The sequence below is a fragment of the Ovis aries genome, chromosome 17 (assembly GCF_016772045.2).
Source record: "Ovis aries strain OAR_USU_Benz2616 breed Rambouillet chromosome 17, ARS-UI_Ramb_v3.0, whole genome shotgun sequence".
Taxonomy (NCBI): Eukaryota; Metazoa; Chordata; class Mammalia; order Artiodactyla; family Bovidae; genus Ovis; species Ovis aries.
This window is the reverse complement of record NC_056070.1, coordinates 57,612,893-57,639,717: the sequence shown is the minus strand read 5'-3', so window position 1 is coordinate 57,639,717 and position 26,825 is coordinate 57,612,893. Positions and strand designations below refer to the sequence as shown.

At 48.0% G+C, this 26,825-nt stretch overlaps 1 protein-coding gene across 2 annotated transcripts in view; it reads right to left on the bottom strand.

The window, feature by feature from the left end:
- The window catches only part of KSR2 (kinase suppressor of ras 2), a 462,287-nt gene that overhangs the window by 67,334 nt on the left and 368,128 nt on the right, over positions 1-26,825 (bottom strand). For both annotated transcript variants that reach the window (XM_042234645.1, XM_060400779.1), the window contains exons 10-14: positions 24,078-24,246; positions 15,609-15,650; positions 14,870-14,942; positions 11,902-11,950; positions 9,703-10,070 (exon numbers count right to left, since the gene is read on the bottom strand). In XM_042234645.1, coding sequence (XP_042090579.1) covers positions 9,703-10,070; positions 11,902-11,950; positions 14,870-14,942; positions 15,609-15,650; positions 24,078-24,246 — 701 coding nt within the window. The remainder of the gene's footprint in view (positions 1-9,702; positions 10,071-11,901; positions 11,951-14,869; positions 14,943-15,608; positions 15,651-24,077; positions 24,247-26,825) is intronic.

Below are 26,825 nucleotides of genomic sequence, written 5' to 3'. Positions count from 1 at the left end.
GAAACTTCCAGAGGGGTGGGAGAGCTCCTGCTTAAAATTCTCCCCCTGCATTAGGATAGACTCCAAGGCTTCACCTGCACCTCTGAGGCCCTGTAGCTCCTTCCCCCAGGTCCCCATCACTCGCTCTTGCTTCCTTGTAGTCCTCAGACATGCCCATTTCATTCCCATCTTGAAACCCAGTCCCCGCCTAAAACCAGGTTCCCCTGCCAAGTTTAGGATTTCCTCTTCTCATCCTGCACCTGTTTCTTCTCAAGATTGAAGAGTATCAAAGAAGAGAGGGGATCACAGCTGAGCAGAACCCATGGGGCCTTCTGGGGATAGAAACCCCGTCCTCCATATCCTTCCCTTGCCTCTTATTTATAGGAAAATTTTGGCCTCCCAGGCCTTCCCTGGGAGGAAAATTTTAATTAGAAAAGTGAGAAAATGCAGAGACAAGGGAAAACAGCCAAGAAAGACAAAATAATAATAGTTCAACCATTAAGCAAAGTCGAGAACCTTTCTTTAGTTCCTCTTCAATGCAGGAGACCCAGGTTCAATCCCTGGGTCAGGAAGATCCCCTGGAGAAGGGAATGGCTACCCACTCCTGTATTCTTACCTGGAGAATCCCATGGACAGAGGAGCCCAGCCGGCTACAGTCCATGGGGTCTCAAAAGAGTCGGACAGGACAGAGGAACTAACACTTTCACTTTCAAGGGCTGTAGATAATATTCTGAGCTATATCTTCTGACCTGTTTTGCAGATACTGAAACCCCTAGGTGGAAGAAGTTAACTACACATTGTCCAAAAGCATGCAGATTCCAGACCCACTGGAACCAGAAGGTTAATAATGTTGACTCCCAATTACCTCAACTACCAACCCATCAGGAGAATGTCTATATATTCAGATGTACATCTGCTCAATTCCAGGTTCTGCCAGTTATCTGTTCTATGATCTGGACAAGGGGTCCCTTAGCTTCTCTGACCTCAGTTTTCTCATCTGTAAAATGGGCATCACCCTTATGGCAGAAAGTGAAGAACTAAAGAGCCTCTGGATGAAAGTGAAAAAGAAGAGTTAAAAAGTTGGCTTAAAGCTCAACATTCAGAAAACTAAGATCATGGCATCCGGTCCCATCACTTCATGGCAAATAGATGGGGAAACAATGGAAACTGTGGCAGACTTTATTTTGGGGGGGCTCCAAAATCACACAGATGGTGACTACAGCCATGAAATTAAAAAACGCTTACTTCTTGGAAGGAAAGTTATGACCAACCTAGACAGCATATTGAAAAGCAGAGACGTTACTTTGCCGACTAAGGTCTGTCTGGTCAAGGCTGTCGTTTTCCCAGTGGTCACTTCTGGATGTGAGAGCTGGACGGTGAAGAAAGCTGAGCGCCCAAGAATTGAGGCTTTTGAACTGTGGTGTTAGAGAAGACTCTTGAGAGTCCCCTGGACAGCAAGGAGATCCAATCAGTCCATCCTAAAGGAAATCAGTCCTGAATATTCATTAGAAGGACTGATGCTGAAGTTGAAACTACAATATTTGGCCACCTGATATGAAGAGCTGACTCACTGGAAGATTCTGATGCTGGGAAAGATTAAAGGTGGGAGGAGAAGGGGACGACAGGATGAGATGGTTGGATGGCATTACTGACTCAATGATCATGAGTTTAAGTAAACTCCAGGAGTTGGTGATGGACAGGGAGGCCTGGCATGCTGCAATCCATGGGGTTGCAGAGAGTTGGACATGACTGAGCGACTGAACAGAACTGAAAATGTTCAATACCAGGAGACTGTCCCTGTGCCTTGCTGAAGGCTGGTGGAATCTGTTTCTTCTGGAGGATTCTGCACTTATTAACGTTAAATTATTAACGTTCCTCAGTCAGGGGAATGGTTTTAACAATGAGGATCAGCTATGCTGCCTCCTTTAGCTGTAAGAAAAGGCAAGAAGAGCCTCTACCTGGCTCACAGCTCTCCAAGTCCTCCTGTCCTGGCTGATGTAGAATGAAAGGAGGACATTGGGACATTGTGATAAACCTTCATGGAAGGAATGGGGCAGCTTCTTCCTCCCTAGGCTCACACTTGGCAGCTTCCCCTCCGCTGGTGCAGATCCTCATTCACTGTTAATACAGCAGCCACGACAGGGTGGTCTTTATAACACAGTGCTTCCTGGTCTGGCCAGGGGCAGTGGGATGGGCAGTGGGAGTGGATGCTGGCACCCAGCGAAACCACCAGCTCTTTGATCATGTTGGGAAGTTAGGGCAGATAAACTGACATTTCTTTGAACTGTTGTTGCCTTGGCAGCCATCAAAATACTCCCTGCTTTAAAAACACTCCGCAACATCCTTCATGTTAGAAATTTCCCAGTTTTTGCCCCCAAACACACCAGATACTCTTCCTGCCTGCTGCACTGAGCATAAAACTCAGACCTCTCAGTTTTTAGGTCCTACGACAGAGGGTCTCCTGGCAGCTGAAAGAATCACCTGGGGAGGCTTTGTACTGAGGGCTGAGCCCCATCCAGGCTATTTAGAGATTCTATGGGAACTACAGAGTCCTTAACTGGGGTGACTTTTCCCCCAGGCGATATTGGCAATCTAAAGACATTTGGGTTATCACAACTAGGGAGTTGGTACTCCTGGTGCCTAGTGGGCAGGGGGCAGGGAGTGCCTAGAATGCACAGGACATCCCCCATAAATGAATCGTCCAGCCCTAAAGGTCACAGGGCTGAGGATGAGAAGGTCACAGTGCCAGTGCTGAGGATGAGAGACTGGGGTAGGTGTCGGTATTGTTTTAAACCCTGGCCCCCAAACCAGCTAGAGAGCCCCTTCCCTCCCCAGTCTGGCTCCTGCCAGCTTCTTTACCCTCGCTGTCTACCCTCTTGCCCTCACCCACCAGGCTCTGCCACCACAGTCTTCCTTCTGGTCTTTTAAGCCCCCTCTGCTCATTCCTACTCCTGGGCCTTCACATTTGCTGTTCCCTCTTCGGGGTGTGCCTTGCCTCCATGTCTGCATTGCTGGCTCCTAAAATCAGGGTCCCTGCCCAAATACCACTGCTTCAGAGAGCTGCCTGGACACCACCCCAGCCCAACACACACACCCCTAAAACTACCCTGACACCCAAGTTCCTCTGCAGCACATCTCTCCAGTTTGTTTCCTTCAACAGACTTGGGCCTACTCCACTGATCTCTATTGCTTCAGTATTTACTGCTGTCTCTCCAAATAAAATAACAGCCCTCTATGAACCTGGTCCGTGCCTGTCTTGCTCACTATCATCCCCTAACATCCAGCAAAATGCCTGGTGCTTAATAAGAGTTTACTAAATACCTGTTGTTTGGATGGATGGATGGATGGTTGCCTGGACAAGACTGGAGAAGGATGGGATTTTCAAGCTGGCAGGGGATGAGGTGCACTGATGATGGAGACCTGTGCTCCTGTCCTGGCTCCTTCTTGCCTCTCCTGGTCTCAGTTTCCACATCTGTGACATGGCCAGGGTGGGCTCAGTGGCATCAGGCTGCCCTAGGGAAGCCCTTCTGGAGACACCAGCTTCAGGGATTTGTTTTGTTTCCATCAAGCTAAGGCAGGTTGGCCCAGACTCCTGTCACAGATAGGTAACACATTACCTTCCCTCTGAGGTCCAAGCCCTTTGTAATTCTGTCCTGTCTGTCTTCCTTGGAAATTTCCGTTTCCACTTCCCTCTGCATTAGCTGGACGCATCTGACACCTACGCTGTGCACTTAATAATATTCCCTGGTGATACTCTTTAGGGCAGGATCCCAAGCGTTGTTTGGAATTAGAATGGGAGCTTGGTTGAAAAAGGCTTCACCTACAAATAGACTTGATCCACCAGACTGAGGACAATTCAATAGACTGGAAAATGGCCCCCAGAGATATCCAGCTCCTAATTGCTGGACACTGTGACTGTCAGTCTATACGGCAAAAGGAAGTTTGCAGGTGCCATTAAGTCAAACATCTTGAAATGGGAGATTATCTTGGATTACCTGGGTAGCTCCTACATGTAACCACAAGAGTTCTTATTAGAGAGATGTGACCTGCGACAGTGGAAGTAAGATGACATGTTGCTGGCTTTGAAGATGGAGGATGGGGCCACAAGCCAAGGGATGCAAGGAAGGCAGCTCTAAAAGTTGGGAGCTCTAAAAGCTCCAAAGCCTCCAGAAAACAAAGCAGCCCTACTTTGGCTGTAGCAAGACCCACTCCAAACTTCTGACCTCCACACCTGTAAGAGAATGAATGCATGGTGCTTGAAGCCATCAAGGTTGTGGCCATTTGTCATGATGGTCCTAGGAAATGAATAGAGGTGGGACCCAGGAATCTGCATTTTAACAACCTTCCTCCCTTTGGTGGCTCTGATGCAGGAGGCCCTGGTGGACTGCATTTTGGGAAGCATGGTTCCAGGGCTGTTCCAGACTGCTTCTGAAGCAGCCCAGGCTCAGAGAACCAAAGAAGGACCCTGCAACCAACATCTGCTTCTACCTGTTCATTTTACAGATGGGGAAACTGAGATCTAAGAGACACTGCAGCAAGGGAGAAGCACAAGAGATGCTTTCGTTCAACTCTATCTTTATTAGCTTTCAAATTCCATCTGGGGCTTAAAAAAAATGAGTGATTGTGCAGACGGTCTATAGCCTTGCAATAATCCTATAATGACCCAATTGTGAAACGATTTAGCAATCTTGCTGCTAATTGCATTTGTGGCTCTAGCAACTGGGTAACTAGTTGGTTATTACTCACTCCCCAAGAGCCACCCACACCGCATTACAAGGAAGCTAATCTTAGAAATATGTGTTAACTTCAATGATAATTACTAAGTAATTGGCTAGAACATGCCATTGTGAATATATCCAGAATATGCCAGGTGATTATCTGGTTTTATGTTCCCTGTAAAATAAATCCAGGGTCCAGAAGCTGTTCCAGTTGGTTGGCTTGCATCCAACCATCAACCTCTGCCAGCCAATTGCACGAATGTGAGTGATTAATCAAATTACTCAAATATTTGGTTTCAAACTGAATGTTCAGATAAGAAACCTGGTGGCCAACAAGTGGACGGTGTTGAACAGGAATGAGGAGGGCACCCGGCCCCTCCCTCAGATAAACATATAATGACACAATAATATGGAATAAATGCCACTTCTTTGGGGCTCATCTGGCTTCTTCAAACAAAATACCAAAACACTTCAGAGACCAATTATATGTCCCAAAGCTGCGGAGTCTTTATCGTGGTGCCAGGAAAAGGCTGTGCTATTTGTGAAATCTGCAAGCAGTTATGGTGCTTGGGGAGGGGGACTCAGGATTCTGTATATAATAGAAAAGGGGCCGCCAACGCAGCTGGCTTGCAGGGGGAGCGACACATTTTCATAATAGCCACTCTTTTTTTTTCAAGGAAGGCTGCTAACTGCATCCATCCATTTCCAATTAGCCTGCCCTTGGGGAAGAGGGGAGGAGATGTGGGTAAGCGGGTTCCACCATTACCCCTGGAAAAAGTCAGAGGCCAGGTGGTCCTTAGAGGGTCAAGGCACAGGGGAAGAGATGATGGATTTTGAATTTCTAATCTGGGGATTAGAAAAAGAGGGGTTTAGCAGGCCAGAAGGTGAGGAGCTGATCAGAGAGAAGGAATTGGGATGGCAGACCGGTGGGAACAGGGACAGAAACCAGTGGTGGTGGGAAGACCATCTTCTAATCAGACTTGTGTACCCCAAGTAAAGGGCTGCAGACAGCCTGCTGATATAGATGATACATACCAGAAGGAGAAAGAAAAGGGAGCTAAGGGGCTTGCTGGCAGTGGTAGGTGGGAAAAACCACCACACACTGGCCCTCTCCTGGCATGAACATTCTCGCAACAATTGCATTCCCAGTCCTCCCAGCCAGAGGTAGAGTCTGTTCTCCACACCTTGGATAGAGGTTGGCCATGTGACTTACTTTGGCCACTGGACATCAGCCAGTGCAACACAGACAGAGATGAGAATGCCTCTGTCCATCAGGGCTTGACCTCTTGCTGTCTTGCTGTACTTGGAACTCTGAGACCACCATGGAAAGGAGCCCAAGCTGGCCTGCTGGGGGGTGAGAGGCCACGTATAGAAGAACTGAGGCACCCCAGCTGACAATCTGTCAACCATCAGACACGTGTCCAACCATCAGACATGTGAGTGAGGGCATTCGAGACTGACCAGCCCTCAATCTGACCTGCCAGCAGACCACAGACATATCCAAGGCCCCAGCCACTGAGCCTGGCTTAGCCCAGAAGAACTGTGTGCAGACTAGCAAGAAACTGTGAAGTTTGGGGGTGTTTGTTACTCGGAAAAGCTTACTATTCCACTCCTCTACTCAGAGCAGCTCAGTCCCTGAATATGATCTGAGCTGATTATCTGATAGCCACTTCTGGTCCTGTGTAGAAGTTCAGTTCGTTTCAGTTCAGTCACTCAGTCACATCCGACTCTTTTTGACCCCATGAATCACAGCACGCCAGGCCTCCCTGTCCATCACCAACTCCTGGAGTTCACTCAAACTCATATCTATCAAGTTGGTGATGCCATCCAGCCATCTCATCCTCTGTCGTCCCCTTCTCCTTCTGCCCCCAATCCCTCCCAGCATCAGGGTCTTTTCCAATGAGTTAACTCTTCGCATGAGGTGGCCAAAGTATTGGAGTTTCAGCTTCAGCATCAGTCCTTCCAATGAATACCCAAGACTGGTCTCCTTTAGGATGGACTGATTGGATCTCCTTGCAGTCCAAGGGACTCTCAAGAGTCTTCTCCAACACCACAGTTCAAAAGCATCAATTCTTCGGCACTCAGCTTTCTTCACAGTCCAACTCTCACATCCATACATGACCACTGGAAAAACCCTAACCTTGACTAGATGGATCTTTGTTGGCAAAGTAATATCTCTGCTTTTCAATATACTATCTAGGTTGGTCATAACTTTTCTTCCAAGGAGTAAGCGTCTTTTAATTTCATGGCTGCAGTCACCATCTGCAGTGATTTTGGAGCCCCTCAAAAATAAAGTCTGCCACTGTTTCCACTGTTTCCCATCTATTTGCCATGAAGTGATGGGACCAGATGCCATGATCTTCGTTTTCTGAATGTTGAGCTTTAAGCCAACTTTTTCACTCTCCTCTTTCATTTTCATCAAGAGGCTTTTTAGTTCCTCTTCACTTTCTGCCATAAGGGTGGTGTCATCTGCATATTTGAGGTAATTGATATTCTCCCGGCAATCTGGATTCCAGCTTGTGCTTCTTCCAGCCCAGCGTTTCTTATGATGTACTCTGCATAGAAGTCAAATAAGCAGGGTGAGAATATACAGCCTTGATGTACTCCTTTTCCTATTTGGAACCAGTCTGCTGTTTCATGTCCAGTTCTAACTGTTGCTTCCTGACCTGCATATAGGTTTCTCAAGAGGCAGGTCAGGTGGTCTGGTATTCCCATCTCTTTCAGAATTTTCCACAGTCTATTGTGATCCACACGGTCAAAGGCTTTGGCATAGTCAAGAAAGCAGAAATAGATGTTTTTTTTGGAACTCTCTTGCTTTTTCAATAATCCAGTGGATGTTGGCAATTTGATCTCTGGTTCCTCTGCCTTTTCTAAATCCAGCTTGAACATCTGGAAGTTCATGGTTCATATACTGCTTAAGCCTGGCTTGGAGAATTTTGAGCATTACTTTACTAGTGCGTGAGATGAGTGCAATTGTGTGGTAGTTTGAACATTCTTTGGCATTGCCTTTCTTTGGGATTGGAATGAAAACTGACTTTTTCCAGTCCTGCAGCCACTGCTGAGTTTTCCAAATTTGCTGGCATATTGAGTGCAGCATTTTCACAGCATCATCTTTCAGGATTTGAAAGAGCTCAACTGGAATTCCATCACCTCCACTAGCTTTGTTCGTAGTGATGCTTTCTAAGGCCCACTTGACTTCACATTCCAGGATGTCTGGCTCTAGGTGAGTGATCACACCATTATGGTTATCTGGGTCATGAAGATCTTTTTTGTACAGTTCTTCTGTATATTCTTGTCACCTCTTCTATCTTCTGCTTCTGTTAGGTCCAGACCATTTCTGTCCTTTATCGAGCCCATCTTTGCATGAAATGTTCCTTTGGTATCTCTAATTTTCTTGAAGAGATTTCTAGTCTTTCCCATTCTGTTGTTTTCTTCTATTGCTTTGCATTGATGGCTGAGGAAGGCTTTCTTATCCCTCCTTGTTATTCTTTGGAACTCTGCATTCAGATGCTTATATCTTTCCTTTTCTCCTTTGCTTTTCACTTCTCTTCTTTTCACAGCTATTTGTAAGGCCTCCTCACACAGCCATTTTGCTTTTTTGCATTTATTTCCATGGGGATTGTCTTGATCCTCGTCCCCTGTACAATGTCACGAACCTCTGTCCATAGTTCATCAGGCACTCCGTCTATCAGATCTAGTCCCTTAAATCTATTTCTCACTTCCACTGTATAATCATAAGGGATTTGACTTAGGTCATACCTGAATGTGTAGAAGTGAGAGCTGCCAATTTCTACCTTGGTTTAAAGAAGGGTTGAAGGGCCATCCTTAGATCTCTAATCCTTTGCAAGCACTTACCTTTTGACACACAAGTTCCAGTCAACCCACCAGCTGCATAATCAATGGTGACAGATGATAACACAGCTTCTACCCATCACCCAGGTCTTACAAACGGACTCAAAGAGGGTTTGTATGGATCACAAGGGAATAGATCAAAGACATACCCGATCTTCCCTGAGCTCACAGCTCCCACCATAGCACTTGCCAAGATGCAAGGCTTGCGTACTTGGGATCTTACTGCTTGTATTGAGATTAAGAATGAGAAGACTCCTAATGGACCCTTGGCATCACAGGCCACACCAAGAACACTGATGCTGTAGCTAGTCCTAAGTGATAGGAGAGCAAAGGTCTCAGCTTAAAAACACATCAAAAGATTGTTCCACAACTGCTCAACTGAAGCTACAGTTATTTTTTTCCAATGCCTACATTGCTGTGTGAGGTTAGAGACAGCAAGTCCAAAAAAGTTCCCAACATCTGATATGTTCCTAATGTCACTTCTCTGTTAACCACCCCTTTTATATAGCTATAGACCATGGATCCTGAATATTTAAAACAACAATGGTGGAGCCCTACAAATGTGCTCTGCTGTTTTAATGAAAGCCAGAATAAGTCATCAGAATGTTGATCCGGGTTCAACAAACTAGGGTCTGCAGGTGAAACCCAGCCCATCGCCTGGTTGTGTTAATAAAGTTTTATTGGCACACAGCCACAGACATCCACTTATAGTTTATCTGAGGTTGTTTTCACACTATAGTAGCAGAGATGAGCTGTTGCTGCAGAAACCTTATGGCCTGCAAGGCCAAAAACACTATCAGGTCCTTTACAGGAAAAGTTAGCTGACACCCGAGTTAGTCTAATCCATTCAATTACATTTGGAGAAAGTGAGCCTCAAAGATGCTTTTTCACAAATGTGGAGCACAAGGGGGTTCAATACCAGCTTTTCTGACTTCCCACAGGGAGCTCTCTCCAGAGCACTTCTCAACCAGAGTTATAGCACAAAAAGCATTTTCTGGAATTTCAAAGCTTCAAACCATAGATGTTGTGATTGGTAAAGCCAGACTCTCTATTTACCAGAATGTTGAATCTACCAGAACCCCCGCTGCTCAACACTGCCGGAAGCAGAGCTTTGGGAATGACTATGGTGGTGGGGAACCCGGGCGGGACTGACCTGGTGATGATGGCCAGGTGGGGCGGGCTCATGCAGGCGCCCATGAACAGCACCACGTTCTCATGCCGCGTCTGCCTGTAGGCCATCACCTCCCGCTTGAAGGCCTTGAGCTGCTCCTCGTTGTCCCTCTCGATGTCAATCAGCCGGATGGCCACCTCACCATGCCAGCGGCCGTGGTACACCTGCCCGAAGCGGCCCTTCCCAATGAGCTCGCCAATTTCCAGCTGCTCGAAGGGGATGTCCCACTCCTGGAGGAAGATGCTAGTCTGGCTGGCCTTGCGTGGGAAGCTCCGGGCCGAGAGGAGGGACAGGTTCATCTCCTCAAAGTCGTCCTCCGACTCCTCGGCCTCGTCGTGGCCCTCCTCATTCTACGGCCAGAGCGGGAGAGGGGTCAGTTCCCGTCAGCATCCCGCCTGCCCGCCAGGTCCCCGCTGTGTGTTGCCCGCTGGTGCACACGTGTCTCTATTTGCCCAGGTACCTCCTGTCTATCATTGTGCTGAAGTGAAGATGCTGAAAGGCAGATCATGAAACTGAAGCTCAGAGACAGGAAATGCTGGGGGGCAGGGACCACCTATCCTGGTTTCCCAGGACTTTGCCCATTTGGGGACTGACAGTCTCACACTTGGGAAACCGGCAGACAGGGATGGTTGGTCCCTGTGGGAAGTGCCTAGCTCTGGTCAGGCCGCCAGGCAGAGCAAGGGTTAAGAATCAGGTCTCCCGACTCCTAATATTCGATGCCCTCCTACTAGACCATGAAGTTCTGACTTGTCTGGTTATTTATATGGGAGTAAGAAAGACAACAGGCTGAAATACAGACACCCTATACACCTTCATATAACATGTGACAATCCTCAACAGGGAGGGCCTTCACTCCCTTGGAGGAATTTGAATTCATGAGGCAGAAACCAGGAGATGTCAGAGGTACTCGGGATAGGCTGGAGGCCCAGGGTTCCTGTGCAGCTGGGAGAGCAAGAGATACAAGAGTGAGAGGTTGACAGAGTGGGCTCAACAGTCAGACCAGAGGAGCTGGAATCTGGCCGCTGTGTGACCTTGGGCAAGGTGCTTCACTTCTCTGGGCCTTCCTTGACTCATCATAAAGTGGGGCTAATGACATCTGCCCCTGGGGGTGGTGTGAGGTTTTCCGTGAGGCAAAGATCTGTTGAGTTCTTTGCACAGACCTGACTGCCTGTATGAAACTGCCAGGATGGCTGAAAAAAAATACAGACTCCTGGGCCCCAGCCAGATTTTCTGAATCAGAAAATCAGCAGGCCAGAGCCAGGACTCTGCATTTTCACTGCACGCCCACATGACTCAGGCACATTTAGATGTGACCACTGCAACAGTTAGAAACTCCAGGCCTAGGGATCCGCCTTTTCAGCGTGGTGTCCAGGGGCACCTAAGGCTAGGGGGCCTGGTCCCTTGGCTTGTTCAGCTGGAATGGGCAAGCACCCCTGAGCCCAGTGGGGGTGGGGGTGGGATGAGGAGGTGGTGGTGATTTTCAGGGGCTTGGAGCCTGACAAGACAGCCGGAGGAGACCCCTTGGCTGGGTGCAGTCTCTCTAAACCCCAAACCTGAGCAAGCTACTCCCAAAGGCATGCTCAGGAGAAATGACATGGGAAATACGGCTTCTTTCAGAGTCAGTTTTCAGCTACTGCGATCGTTCTAGAAAAGGACATGATTTGCTCTGGGCACCCTGACTCCATTCCCTTCAGTTCAGGACAGAACAGCAGAGCCGAGGAGCCAGGGCTCTGGTTCTCGCCCCAAAGACTTTGTTTAGTCCCCTAGGGGTTCTGGCAGGTGGGAAGAGGCCCCAGAACATTCTTAACACCCTACTAAGCCAGAGACCCTGAGGCCCTCATCCCCTCCTCTCACATATTCTTCAGAAAGTAGTGGGGCACGTCCCTCTTGGTACTCACTGGCCCTGAGCTGAATTTTCAACTAAGAATGCAGATCACTTGCCAACTTCCGCAAAACTAGCTTTTCCGTGATGCACACCATGTTAACGGCCCATTAGGCTTGGCGCCAGGAGGGGCCCCTCACTCATTAGTCATCCTGGAGTTAGAACATCCATCAAGCAGGGCACTGTACCCCCAGTCCACCCCAAGCCCTCTTCGTCATCAAAGACATCAGTCGCCTTTGCCAAGTAGGCAGCCCCCAGAAAAAGCTGCTTCATTTGCTTCATCGTTCTCCAGTTCTCACCTCCGAGGTTGGCTCCACTTCAATTTGAAGTAATGGATTTCCTTCCAAGCTTTAAAGAAAGAAAAATAAATGTGACCCTTGGGTGAAATGACGGGTGCATGCGTTGACTTGATCCACGTATGAAACATCTTAAAATGTGAAGCTCTCCATTAAGCCTTTTTCTCCAATTTCCCTTCACTGCTTGTGTCTAAAATAATCCATAACCTTGCCACCAAGGAGAGGTGCACAAGGACACTGTTTTAAATGAACTTTCTGGTCTGCTCAGGGCTCATTTTTCTTTGTTGGTTTCCGCTAATCTAGCAATTTCTGTATAAACTGGCCTTATAAATTCCTTATAAAATGCCATGGATGGCAGGATCCCCAGAGCTCTAGGTGTTCCCTTAGGAAAGGATTAATCAGATCTCTACAGGTCTGAATCTTTTGGAAGGATTCTTTGGCTGTTTTTGCTCATTCATTCATTCACCCATTTGATTAGAATTAAGAGTCAGGAACAGTGCCAGACCCTCAGAGGGATACAGCATTGAGACTGACATGGCTTCCTGACCTTAAGGAATATTTATAGTACTAGTGCAGAAAGGCTATGAGTAACACGGGTCAAAAGTTAGGTATGAACTGAATAAATGGATGGTGATGGAAATGCCCGAGAGAGAGGATCACTGGATGAATTTGAAAGTTCACAGTGTTTTGAGTTGGACCTTGCCAATCACGTTCAGTGGAGATGTGTGGGTGAGAACGAAGAGGAGACAGATTGTATTGGACTGGAAGACACAGGTGTGTGTGCGAGTATGTGCGTGTGTGTGGGTATCCCATGCATTGTTGAGCTGCTGAGCTGCAGTTGTGTTCTGAGTATGGGAACAAACAGGGTACGGGAGCTGGGGGCACACACACCGTGAGTGCTAAGTGTCCACTGAGGGCCGTGTGGGCATCATGGGATGTGCTCTGTGAGGGGGTTGTTCTGCGTGCGCGTGAGCTGGGTGCACATGCAGGGGATTTGTGGGCGTGCTGGAGCGCAGGATACGTGAGGGAGATGCAAGGAACAGTGTGTGTTAAAGAATTTGGTGGGGGCGGGGTGGGTTTTCAAGGTAGAGGATATTTCCAGAGTGAACTGGAACTGGTGGGAGAAAAGGATCACAATGGCCGCCACGGCCCCTTCCTATTTCCCAGCTGGAAGCTTAGCCGATTCCCCCACCCCATCTCCTTATTTGAAGGGGGCTCCCCTATCTTGACCCTCAGACCTCACCAGGAAGCTGCCAACCCTGCAGACAGAGTCAGTCCACTTGCTGGAGAGACTCCTGGTGAGAGGGAGCCTGAAAGACTGTAAGAGCTAGAAGAAGAAGAAAGAAGTAGCATTTGCCATCCTATTAACCAATAATTTATAGTACAGCTTCGAAAGGCAGAAACCGCTCGCTGGAAATCTGATGCCCCGGGGGAGATGGAACAATGCAGCTGGAGTCCCTCCCCACACCCAACAGAATGGGCTGCCCCCATCGGCTTGCATCAAGGCGCGATTACAGCAGCCAGGGCTATTAAATGGTTTCCCTGCTGCAGAGAGTCAGTTCCCATCACTCCACGCACATTTAAGCAGATCGTGGGCACTTATTGACTCTGATTTTCACTGGCACTCCCTGACTCTCAGTTAATAACCTGGAGTTCATCTTGCACAAATTGTGGAATTAGTTTATGTGCTGCAGAGAAACGATCTGGAGCTAGATGTCAGCACAACATCCCCCGGCAAACTGCTGCTCCTGTGATCTCAGGGATGTACCATTTGGGTCTTTAACAAAGTGGGTAACATGGGTCAGAAAGGATGGCGCAGCTGCGGGAGCTGGAAGAAAAACCAGGTAGGCAAAAATGTGAGTTTGGAAAGATGTCAAACCAAAGTTGGGTCCTTAGCATGCCCTAGAGTTGGGTCACAACCACAGAAGTTATGGAAGGTGATTTCACTTTGGCTGCACGAGCAATAGAGTGCCTAGAAAGAGGGCCTGTATCCTAAGGATGCTAAAGACATCACACACAAAGATGTTCATTGCCGAACTGTTTATAACAGTGAAATATGGGAAGATGTAAGATCCAGCAGTAGAGAAACGGTTAAGGAAATCATTCCACTTCAATATGGTATTTTAAAATCCATGTGTATGAGGAGTCTGGAATAGTATGAAAAATATGATGTTAAAGCATTAAGGGATAAACAGAGCAGGATGGAAATTGCACACAGTTTCGATCACAAGTATGTAAAATATGAATACAGCACACTTCTAAGAGTGGTGCAATTATAAATTATTCTTTTTCTTTTTTTATAGAATAGTTTAAATTTCACAAAATAAGCTCGTTTTATTTTTGTAATGTTAGAAACCAGGGATCGGCAAACTTGCTGGGCCAGATAGTAAATATTTTAGAGCCTGCTGGCCACACGGTGGTCTCTGTTGGAATGACTCATTTCCGTTGTTATAGTCCGAGTGCTGCCATAGACAGCATGTTGTGAATAAATGGGCATGGCTGTGTTCCAATAAAAATTTATTTGCAAAAATATGGGTCTGTCCCATTGGCTGTAAGTTACTGATCTCTAGCATAAACCTAAATTTTCCTTTTTAAACAGGGGATAATGATGTAGAATAACTGCCCTTCCATTAAGGTTTAGCTATTGCCTGGGGGAAGTTGTCTTTCTGATCACAGGAGGGTCTGGGGGTCTGAAGGAAATGGTCTGGCCCCTGGAAGTCACACTTGATTGGCAAGACCAGAGACACACGGCAGAAGTGACTCACGGGGACTAGCACTGTCCCTCTCGGCCTGGGCTGTCACATTCTCCCCTCTCTCTGCCCAAGTTATTCCCTTGTCTCTATGGCCCCCTCAGGCTTCCCCACCGACCCTGCCTCCCACCCCATCAGTTCCAGGAAGAGGAAGAAAGAAGACAGGGATCCTGAGCAAACTGGAAGGCCAGGGCAGGGGGAGAGGTCTCTGTCCCACTTACATTGGATTTGAGGTCACTGGATGCAGGATGACCTGGGGCGCCCGCGTCGGCGTCTCCGGCACTGGCACCACATCTGAGAGCCAAAGATTGGACAGTCAGAAACCAGACAAGGGGTCCACGGGCTCCCCCTAAAGCCTGATTTCTGGGAGATGCCAGCAGTGGGAAACTTCTCGACAGATCAGGAGTCCCTGGCTGCCCAATCCCTTCTCTTCTTTCCCTGGCCACTTGAATTTACCTGCTGAGATGCATGAGTAGTCAAGATGACATCCTGAACAAAACTCCCCATCGGCACCTATGGGGCTGCTGGAGCCCCCAAGCCTCTGGCCTGAAGCACCACTGAAGCATCATCTCTGGGTCCTGCTCACTCCTAAGTCCCCTTTGGGATAATGAGGCCTCTTGGTTTCATGTGTCCTATGCCCAATTCCAGCCTCTTTGACCATCTCTCCTCCACCAAGGGCTTCTGGACCCTTCCCCACCCTTTCCCATCCTTGCACTGCAGACCACCCACTCAGGCCTTTCCATTTGTGCTTTGGGACCTCGTTGGTTCCACTGAATCTTTGGACTACCCATCCTTTTTACCCTCCGCCTCCACAGCCAGTCACTAGCCTGTGGTCTGGGTGGTTCCACCTGATCCTCTTTGGGCTCGTCCACCCCAGCAACATTCACCTCTGTCCCCTCACAGCAGCTGCCAAGTCTCAGTGGGCTCGCTTGGAAGAAACCAAGCTCACAGGAAACTCACCTGGGAAGATGAACTGCTGCCTGTATTTGTAGTAGTGGGACGCTTGCAAAAGAAAGAAAATACCACAGTGAGTGCTGCCCCGGAGCTGGCCCTTCAGGTAACAAATGGGGCTCCTATAGCCACCCTGTGGTCCTCTGCCCACCCCTGACAGTTTCCAGACTTCTGAAGACACCCCGAATTCTAAGGGACTGAGAACATGTGTAAAGAATCCAGAAATACTCAAGCCAACCCTCCCATTGAAACTCCCTAAAGACAGAGCACCCCACCTTGGAGAGCCATCCTGAGCACAATCTCATCTTTGTTAAACCCATAAAGACACACACGTAGAGAGAGAAAGCCTCTAATCTATAATCTAACATAAGGGAATTAATTTTCTCCCTTCTGGCAGAGTGACTATAGTGGCTTAAGAAAATCCTTTATGACCACAATAACGTATCACCTCACAGTTTGGATGCCTATTATCAAAACAGACAAGAAATGACAAATATTGGTAAAGATGTAAAGAAAAGGAAACCCTTGTGCACCCTTGGTGGGAATGTAAATTGGTGCAGCCCCTGTGGAAAATAGTAGGCAGCTCCTAAAAAAGTAAAAATGAGAACGACCAGATGATCCAGCAATGGCACTTCTGGGTATATATCTGAAGGAAAAGAAATCAGCATCCAAAGTTATGGAAATAACCTAAGTGCCCATTGATAGACACATGGATAAGGAAAATATGTGTGTGTGTGTGTATACACACACACACACACACACACACACATATACAATTGAATACTATTCAGCCATGATGAAGAATGAAATCTTGCCATTGCTGTTTGTGACAGAAGGGATGGACCTCGAGGATACCATACTAAGTAAAATAAGTCAGATGGAGAAAGATAAATAGTACAATCTCACTTATATGCAGAATCTAAAAAACAATCAAACTCACAGAAGCAGAGATCAGATTTGGGACTGCCAGAAGTTGGGGATAGGGCCAGGAGCACCGGGTCAAGGCGGTCTATGTGTTTCTCATGTTTTCCTAATTTTCTGCACTGAGCATTGTATTGGTTTTCTTATTGCTGCTGTAACAAATTACTGTAAATTCGATGGCTTAACACAAATTTAGAGTTAAACTCCTCTTAGAGTTCTGAAGGTCAGAAGCCTGAAAACAGTCATAGGTGGCTTCTTCTTTCTGGAGGCTCCAAAGGAGAACTTTCTCCTTGCCTTTTCCAGCTGGAGAATCTACCTCCATTTCTTGGCTCATGCCCCCATCACCCTAGTTGCTGCTTCCAACCTGACGTCGTCTTCTACTGTCTTTGATCGCCTGGTCTCCCTCTTATAAAAGATCCTCATGACTGTGTTTAGAATCCACCCAGACAATCCAGGGTAATCTTTCCACTTCAAGATCCTTAATTCAGTAACAGCAGCAAAGTTCCTTTAGGTGTGTAAAGTAACGTATTCACAGGACCCAGGATGAGACCATTATCCTGCCTAGCAAAGGCACAAATTTCTGTATCTAAGGAAAGATAACATAAAAGAAAATTCCTCAGATTTACTGCTGATTTTCCTAGAATTCATTTTACTTTCCATCTGTTCACTGGAGGCCAGTTGTTCCAGACATCCCCAAGGTTTCCAGTGTTATCACTGCTCCAGTGGGGTGAAGAACCTGGATCGGGGTCCAAGAGGGATGTCAGGGGCAGGAGACAGGTCACACAGAGTTTTATATCCTCAGGTAAAGGCAGTAAGCAGGGATGGGATCAGATATGAGTCTGAGCTGGTGGATACATTTCCAGAAACAGTTTTATCCATTCAGGGACAAGCTGGCTCACCAAGAATCAGTACAGTGGCTCCAAACCTGGAATCCAGAACCCAATCCTGTAGGGTTGAATCTGTGTTCCTCCTTTGATTGCCTGTGAAAGTTTGGGCATCTCTCTCCAAGTCTCAGTTTCCAGATATGTGAAATGAGGACCAATAATAATCTCTCCTACATAGGGCTGAGCTCATCATTATATGAGATAAGAGCTCAGGGACGATGCAGAATCAGGGTTAACAGCGATGCATAAGCTGATATCTTTCTAAGTTCTCTTAACTAATAGACAAGAATGCTTTATAATTCATAGACAGAGAGTTTCAAACAACTCAGTCGTGAGCTGGCCCTGAGGATGGAACTGGTTTATAAACCTCACCCCCATCCCAGAATGGACAGCAAGTTCTGGTATTCAGGATCCAAACACCTGGCTTTGAGCCTTGCACCCAGTGAGTGAGCTGCTCATGTTTGTTAAATTACTCAAGTCTCTTTTAGCACAGCAATCCCCCAAATATCTTAGCTAGCTGGAACCCAAATGGATGCATTTTTCTAATTCTGGAAAACAAAGTACCCAGTTTGGGCAGCAACTCGTTTAAGGTTACAGAACATAGCTTTAAAAGAAATCTGACCTCCGTGATGTCAGGGACCCTTCTTCCATTAGATAACTTAGGTTTTTTTTCATTCCATGTGGACATTTTATTAGTCAACAGGACTAAAATTAAAAAAGAAAAACTACCTGGGATTCTCAAGAGACTTAGCTTATTTCTTCCCTCCCCAACTGGAACTGGGGATTCAGTGTCTGCAGAAAAGGTTAGCTGGCAGTTAAACATTCTTTTAAAGAGGAGGGGCTGGTGATGGGGAATGGGTGTCACTCTGAGAAGGGACAGGTGTCCAGCAATGGGACACCCGGCAAATGCCTCCACACACAGCCTCCGACTCCTGCCAGGACCCCTCTGTGGCCTGAGGACAGCTCACTCCTGATGACTGAAAGGGCGAGAGTCTCGGCCAGAGAAGGGAAAGGGTGCTGTGAACCCCGCCTGTTCTTGCTGATGATGGACACCAGAGAGAAGCAGGGGCAGCTGATGACTCTGAGTGGCTCCTGGCTGTCTGGTACCAAAGAGGGTTCGGGAACTGAGAGGTTGCAGGTGACCAGAGGTCAGAGAGACAAACAGGCTGCTTTGAAGGCTCTTCCACTCTCAAAGCCACATTCCCTCCCCATGGACTCCTCAGGAGCAGCCTCAGTGGCCATCCGAAAGAAAGGCTCTAGAAGGAAGGTGGAAAGATCAAATCATCCCCTGCCTAAACCACGCAGTTCCCTGCAAGGCCCCCCCAGGCCTCAGCCCTGCAGCTCGGAGCCTTGCCTGGTGCCTTGGTTATGGGCACTCTGAGCCATCAGTCACAAGTTTCCAGCTCTTTCTGGTAACAGGGCCTTTACATGTGCTCCCCTCTGTCTGCCTGAACAACTTCCCTCCTGCCTTCAGCTGCCTCTGACGTTTCAGCCTCTTGACTTTGCTCATAGCACTGTTCTCTCCTCACAGCACTCACAATTTAAAATCCTGTTTTCGTGTGTCTGCTAGGCTAACACCTGTCTCTTCCACTAAGCTATAAACTCAATGAGGGCAGAGACTGTGACAGGCAGAACAAGGCCCTTTCCCGCCAACTCCATTCCCAAGACGTCCGCATCCTAGTCTTAGGAACCCGGGAATATGTTACCTTACATGACCAAGGGGACTTTGCATAAGTTTAAGGTGAGGATCCTGAGATAAGGGGATTATTCTGGATTCCCTGGGTGAACCTTGAGTATAATCACAAGGGTCCTTATGAGAGGGAGGCAGGAGGATCCAAGTCAGAGGATCAGAGGAGGAGATGTGATAACGAAGCAGAGGTTGGACAGAGGTAGGGCCATGAGCAAAGGCACGCAAGCGGCCCTGGAGGAGCTAGGAAAAGGCAAGGGAATGGATTCTTTCCTAGAACCTCCTAAAGAAACCAGCTCTGCAGACACCTTGATATTGAGCCCAGTGAAACTGACTTTGGACTTCTGACTCCTTAACTGTAGAGTTATAAACTTCTGCTGCTTCGAGCCACTAAGCTCATGGCAATTTGTTACAGCGGCAACAGTCAACTCATACAGGGCACATCTGATGTATGCCTTGCTCCTTACCCAGTGCCTCAAACAGAACCTGATATATAGTGGATGCTCAATAAACATTCATCAAAGAAATGAATGGATGGAATTCAGGGCCAGAGACTGTTTAAAGAAAAAGAGCCCGCAGTTCTGGGAGGTAAACGAGCCTCAAGTCACTTGCTCACTTGCTCATTCACTCAACAAACATTTAATTAGTGCCTTCAGCAGTCGGCACTGGGCTGGGCTTTGGGTGTAGGGGTAGGTGAAGCAGATGAGTTTCCTAGCATCATGGAGCTGACTTTCTGATGGAGGAGACACTAAACACGGCACCAGGTTACTCCAAAGGAAGAAGGCGTTTGAACATTTTAGTCTGAGGAACCCATACAACAGTCCCTTACAAAGTCCCTTCATGTACCTTCCCACAGCAAATGTCATACAAACGGGCAGGTCAGACCATTTTACAGATGACAAACTGAGGCCTAAACAGAGTCAGTGCCATATTCAAGGCCACAGAGGTGGGAGAGGGCAAATCTGGGATCCAAACGAAGCCCTCCACCCTTCACTGTGCCATGTCCAACATGGCACCAAGATTCTGAAGGGAGTGGCAAAGAGCAAGGGGGTCCACCCAACCAGCAAAGCACAATCCCAGATTCTGTGAAGGGTGTCCTTCAAGGGCCCTGAGGTTAACAGTTGAGTCAAATGCCTGTAACCACACAGTCTCTTTACAAAAAGAATGTTCTAGAGTAACCAGTGCCAGGGGCATTGTTATACCTAGGTGTTAGCTTGAATTATCTTCAGAAAACTCAATATCTGGCAAGAAACCAGAGCCAAAGCTCCTTTCCCATCAACAGAGACTCACAGTCTGGAGTATGTAACAGGTGACCGGGGCCTTGTGTGCACAGAATAGATGCCTGTCACCCTGGAGGAACTTTGCCAAAACCGCCTAGGCAGGCGGCGGGGGTGGGGGAAGGTCTGACTGTCCTTCTAGAGGGTGAAAGTGAAGTTGCTCAGTCGTGTCCGACTCTATGCAACCCTGTGGACTGTAGCCCACCAGGCTCCTCCGTCCATGGGATTGTCCAGGCAAGAATATAGGAGTGGGTTGCCATTTCCTTCTCCAGGGGATCTTCCCAACCCAGGGACTGAACCCAGGTCTCCAGCATTGCAGGCAGACGCTTTAACCTCTGGGCCACCAGGGGAGCGTCCTATATTGTTTTCTATGCCAACACTGCATTTTATTGTTATTTTTCAATTATAAAATGGATGCGTGTTTCTTGCTATTATATACACTACAGAAGTGCATAAAATAAAATTCCTCTTCTTAGAAAGAACACCTGCCATGAAGTCCTGCAGACATTTGTCTGCATATACAAATACATACACACACACATATAAATATAGACATGTAAATACATTAAATCATTTTACAACAAATAGGATGCTATTATACCAGTGCTTTTGCAAATCACTTATTTTCCACTTAAAAGATATTATGGATTTCTTCCCATGTCCAGGATATTTACAAAGAGCTACTTCATTCTTTTCAAGGGCGGCTGAGTATTTGGTTATACAGATATATTACAGTGTATTCAAACACTCCCCTCCTGATGGGCATTTGGGTTGAGTCCAGATTTTTCACTGCTGCCAAAAAAAATCGTTATAGATCCCTGTGCAAACACTTCTGTGTATAAATTCTTAGAAGTGATACTGCTGGTCCAGGGAATGTACATTTGAAACACTGACAATGCCAAATTACCTCCCCTAAAAGTTTAATTTAATTCCTACTCTCAATTTCAGGGTATCTAGGGACCTCATCTTTATTTCGACAATTCTGGTTAGGGCATATTACTTAGCACTGGTAGCCACTGTAATTTGCTAACCCTGTGTTTAATCTAATAATGATGAAAGTAGCTCACCTTCGGTTAGCTCTTGGACGAGACAGGTGCTCTGCTAAGCTTTGCACATGTATGGTAATGTTGAGCCCTTTGAGGGTTCTACAAAGTAGGTACTATTATTATCCCCATTGTACAGATGAGGAAACAGGGGCACAGGGAGGTCAGTAGTTTGCTCAACAGCACATAGATATTAAGTGATGGAGCTGGGATTTGAACCCAAGCAGTACTCTTGCCTGGAAAATCCCATGGATGGAGGAGCCTGATAGGCTGCAGTCCATGGGGTCGTGAAGAGTCAGACATGACTGAATGACTTCACTTTCACTTTTCACTTTCATGCATTGGAGAAGGAAATGGCAACCCACTCCAGTGTTCTTGCCTGGAGAATCCCAGGGATGGGGGAGCCTGGTAGGCTGCCATATATGGGGTCGCACAGAGTCAGACATGACTGAAGTAACTTAGCTTAGCTTAGCTTAGCCCAGTTCCAGAGCTCACACTGCTGTTCTAAAGCGCCTTCACCCAGAGGACCCGCTAGTCCACTCCCCAAAGAGGGTCAGGGCACTATTGGGACCTGCCATGGAGAAGATGCAGACCCGCTGGAAGGCTAGCATAGTAATTTGGTCAAGACCCCTCCCCACGGCTCTGACTAAAGGGATGAAGGAAACAGGGACCACCCCTGGCGACTCAAGATGCCAGCAGAGTCTCCTAGAGATAAAAGAGTGCTGGTGCTTTGATGTGCGGTTCCCCCTTAAGAGGTCCTTTGCCAGCCTCCTGTCTGTAAACAAGCAGCAAATGGTTACAAGGAAAATAGCCCTGAAGTGAATATCTTGGGTGAGGGGTGGAACAGCTCTAGGAGAGATTGAGGGGGGAGGGGTCAAAGGGGTAAAGGGGGTATCAAAGGGCTTTTTTCCCATTCGCTTCCTTCCAGGGAAGTGGAAATGGCTGGGGGTGCTGGTGGGAACCCTCAGTCTATGGAGACGCTGGGCACTGTTGCCTGGTTGACCTGGAGGCACTTACTGAGATGGTTCCAGCTGATGATTTCCGTTATGGTCCTTGCTGGCTGCCAGGTGAGGGGCCCTCACACCACAGGTATGAGGCTGCCTTGGGACTGGACTTAACCAAAAAATTCCCCATGATGCAAGTCTTTAGGACGCACTCTATCCCTTCGGACACAGCCCAGATCAAAGCAGTGTGGGCACGTTGACATGAGCAGCTTATGCTCAACGAGTGGATGTATCTGGGTGTTGCCCAAATGTGGGGCTGAGTCTTCATTTGTTTCCCAGATATTTTCTCATGGCTGGGTAGGCTTGGAGGTGTGACCTGTTACTGAGGACCTGGGGTTTTTTCCTTTCTCCCTGTGAGGAAGCTCTCTGGCTCAAGGGGAAACCAACCCCTAGACCAGCACTGTCCAGTGGAACTTTCCGCAATGGTGGGAAATAGTCTATACCTGTGCTGCCTAACAAGGTGGCCACTAGCCACAAGTGGCTCTCAAGCACTTGGAATGTGGCAAGCGTGACCAAGGAATTAAAATTTTAATTGTATTTATTTTTAATTCATTTAAATTTAAATAGGCATGTGTGCCTAGTCTGTACCATAGTGAACAACACAGAGCTAGACTCTGGTCCCAACTCGTCAAACCAGACCTCATCCTGCCAGCCTCTGTCTTGAAGGCAGCTATGGTGCTACAAATATGGTTGAGCTGGAAGTGTCCTTGTGGTCGGAGAACAGGAGGTGGGCTGGGCTGAGCCCCAGAAGGGGTGGGAAGACACTCAGGTCTGTCTCACCTGAGAGCTGAGAAAGATCCCTTTCCTAAGTCCAAGAAGCCACAACACTGCACACGAGGGCTTCTCCATGGTCTCACAGCCCAGCACATGGTCTCAGGTCAGTGGCGGAGTGCCCTGGAGTTTGTGAGCCAGAAGACCCTTTGGGGTCCTCTTGTCCACCTGCATCCTCTCAGAGGTATGGAAACTGAAGCCAGAGGTCACAGGGCAGGGACATGAGAGAGCTGGCTATTGACTCCTGGACGCCAGCTCGCTCTTGCGGAGCCCTGTCTTGATGGCTGCGCAGACTCAGAATGCAGCGTTGCTCAGGTGTGTGAGCCCTGAGATCCTTGGCACAGGATCCCACTGCCAGTTTCAACCGATTTAGCTCTTCTTTATTTTGGCAGCACTAAGTCTGAGTTCTTCTTAGATCTTCAATCTTCATAGGGGCATGTGGGATCATTAGCTTTCAGTGTGCAAACACTTAGTTGCAGCATGTGGAATCCAGTTCCCTGACCAGGGTTTGAACCCAGGCTCCCGACACTGGGAGTATGGAGTCTTAGCCACCGGCCCACCAGGGATTTTGCACTGAAGGCAATGTCTAGCTCCAGAGCAGATGGCTCCCCCTGTGACTCAGACTTAGGTAGAGAACCCGGGCTGCTGCTTCCCAAAAGACAGAGTCTCTGAGAGTCCCCTCACCTTCTGAGCCTCAGTTTCCTCATCTGTAAAATGGAGCTGATCCTACTTACCTTGTGGCTGCTCTAAAGGTCACATAAGGGACTATGCAGCAGTTGCCCTGCATACGGTAAGGCTTGATCCATACGCTTCCAACCTATCACCCCTCACGCGGACTGGCCTGGACGAACCCGACTTCTCACCCCGTGACCTCCCACGCACAGAAGGTACCTGGCAGGTTGAAATTCTTCTGCTGCCTTGTGCACTGTGGAGAAGGGTGTAGGGGAGAAGGCGGCGTGGCGCTGGGCGGGAGTGGGGGTGCTGGCGAGGAGGGCGTGGAGGATGTCGTGGACGAGGGGTTGCTGCTGGAGTCCGGCTGGTAAGGAACAGGGATGTGGTCCTGAAGAAGGAAAACAGGGCAGGGTGGGGGCAGGGGCAGGCAGAGAGGTGGAGACACTGCAGCAGTGAGGCTGAGCTGCTGGGGAAGCCCACCCCCTCCGCATCCTCAGTGCCTCCTCCTCAACCGCCAGACACCACCCCCCACAAAGTCCCACCTGCATCCCCACACCCCCCACTGGGTGGCATCCAGCTGTGGAAGGCAGTCTCTTGAGTCAAGTTCCTGCCCACTGCCTGGAGCCCGGGCTGAAAGGTTACCACGTAATGAAAGCCAGGTGGGCGATAGCCACACTCCTCGGGCCTCTTTGATTTTGGAAAGTCCCTTGCCGAGGTGCCCAGAGAGCTCTTCCCATCCTAACGCCTCTCCTCCCGAGTGTTTTATTAAAGAATCAGCAGCCTGACAGCTCAAGAGAGAGTGCGAGAGCCAGCCTCCAGCATCTTTGCCCGCATCTCGTTTGGAACCAGAACAGCCTCCTCTGGCCCTTGAAACTGTTCTAAAGCCAAGATGAAGACAGAATCCGTGTGCACATCCTCAGAATGGCGCTGGTCAGGGTGGGGCCAGTATCCATGCAGTGGGCTGAATACTGTCTCCCCTCCAAGACATGTCTACTCAGAACCTCAGTATGTGACCTAAATGTGATGGGACCATCCTGGATTTGGGGTGGGGTGGGGTGCGTAAACTCCCATGTCAAGTGTCTTTATGAAAAATAGGAAAGGAAAGACACACAGAGGAAATGGTGCTGTGAAGACAGGCTTCTAGAAGCCAAGAAATGCCAAGGACTGCTGGAGCCACCGAAGGTTAGGAGAGAGGCATGGAATGGATTCTCCCGTGGAGTTTCCCTAAGGAGCCAACCCCGCTTGACACCTTGACCTCAGGCTCCTGGCCCCCAGACTGTGATGGGTTTTGTCTCAGCTACCCAGTTTGCAGTAATTTGTTTCTGCAGCCCCAGGAAAGTAATAAGAGCAGAATTCCAAGTGAGGGAAAGGGGAACATAGCCACCTCTTCCCCATGCATCCTGAACAAAATGCCTAACCTCACCATTCCTCAGTTTTGCCCTCTGTAAAATGGGAATACTAGCAAACCTCAGCATCGCAGGAAAGAGGTTCCTACCTCTCAAAGTCGGCAGAGCTAAGCATTTTCAGGGGTACCTTAACCTGTTCACTCACAGCACATGGATCATTTGGTCCCTGGATCACTCAGAGCTCCACCACTCAGCATGGCTCCAGGTACCCAAGGATGGTTTTGTGTGATCTGATTTTATCAACAGGTGTGTTTACCTGCCAAACTCCAGAGTCAGTATAGCAAATACCAACGAGCATAGAAGGGTGGAGGGTGGGGGGTGGGGAATAGACATTCCTCGTCTGGAGGCCCAGTGGGTGCTCAACCGGGTTGTCCATGCCCCTTTCCCAGAGGTCATTCCACTCCCATGAGGTCATACTGCCTCCACATCAGTGACTTCCCCACTGCGAGCTTCAGTCTCTCCTTGCCCTTCATATGGGCTGGGAACACCCACTGTGTGGCTCTGTTGTGAAGTTTAAGGTGATGTATGTACCTAAATCCCTAGCACTGGGATAAGGCATTTTGTTATCAATAAATGGAAGCAATTATATTTGTGACAGCATTTATTTTTGCAATTAAGCTTTCAATTTTACATAACTGCAAATTCGCATGCAGTTTTAAGGGATCCCAGTCAAAGCTGTGCTTTTTCCAGTAGTTATGTACGGATGTGAGAGTTGGACCATAGAGAAAGCTGAGTGATGAAAAATTGATGCTTTCCAACTGTGGTGCTGGAGAAGACTGTTGAGAGTCCCCTGGACTGCAAGGAGATCAATCAGTCCTAAAGGAAATCAACCCTGACTATTCATTGGAAGGACTGATGCTGAAGCTCCAATACTTTGGTCACCTGATGCGAAGAGCCAACTCACTGGAAAAGATCCTGATGCTGGGAAAGATTAAGGGCAGGAGGAGAAGGGGGCAACAGAGGATGAGATGGTTGGATGGCATCACCGACTCAATGGACGTGTGTTTGAGCAAATTCTGGGAGGTAGTGAAGGACAGGGAAGCCTGGTGTGCTGCAGTCCATGCGGTTGCAAAGAGTCAGACATGACTTAGTGACTGAACAACAACAATGCATTCTTATTTAGTTTTCTCCAATGATAACATCTTGCAAAACTGGGGTACAATGAAATCACAAGCCAGACACTGAACTGATACAGTCGAGATACAGAACGTTTCCATTACCAGAAGGATCCCTCATGCTGTCCTGTTCTAACTACACCCATTTCCTTCTCTCTCCTCACAACCCCTCCCTCCCATCTTTTACCCCCGGCACCACTAATCCAGTCTTCATTGCTATAATGTCATTTCAAGAATGTTCTATAAATTGAACCATACAGTACGTAATCTTTTTGGATTGGCTTTTTTTCACTCAGGATGGTTCTCTGGAGATTCATTCAAGTTACTTCATGCAGCAATGGATTGTTCCTTTTTGTTGCTGAGTGATATTTCACGATACGGATGTACCCAGTTTATCTGATTAACCATCCACTGAAGGACAGGTAGGTTGTCACCCTCTGTGGCTC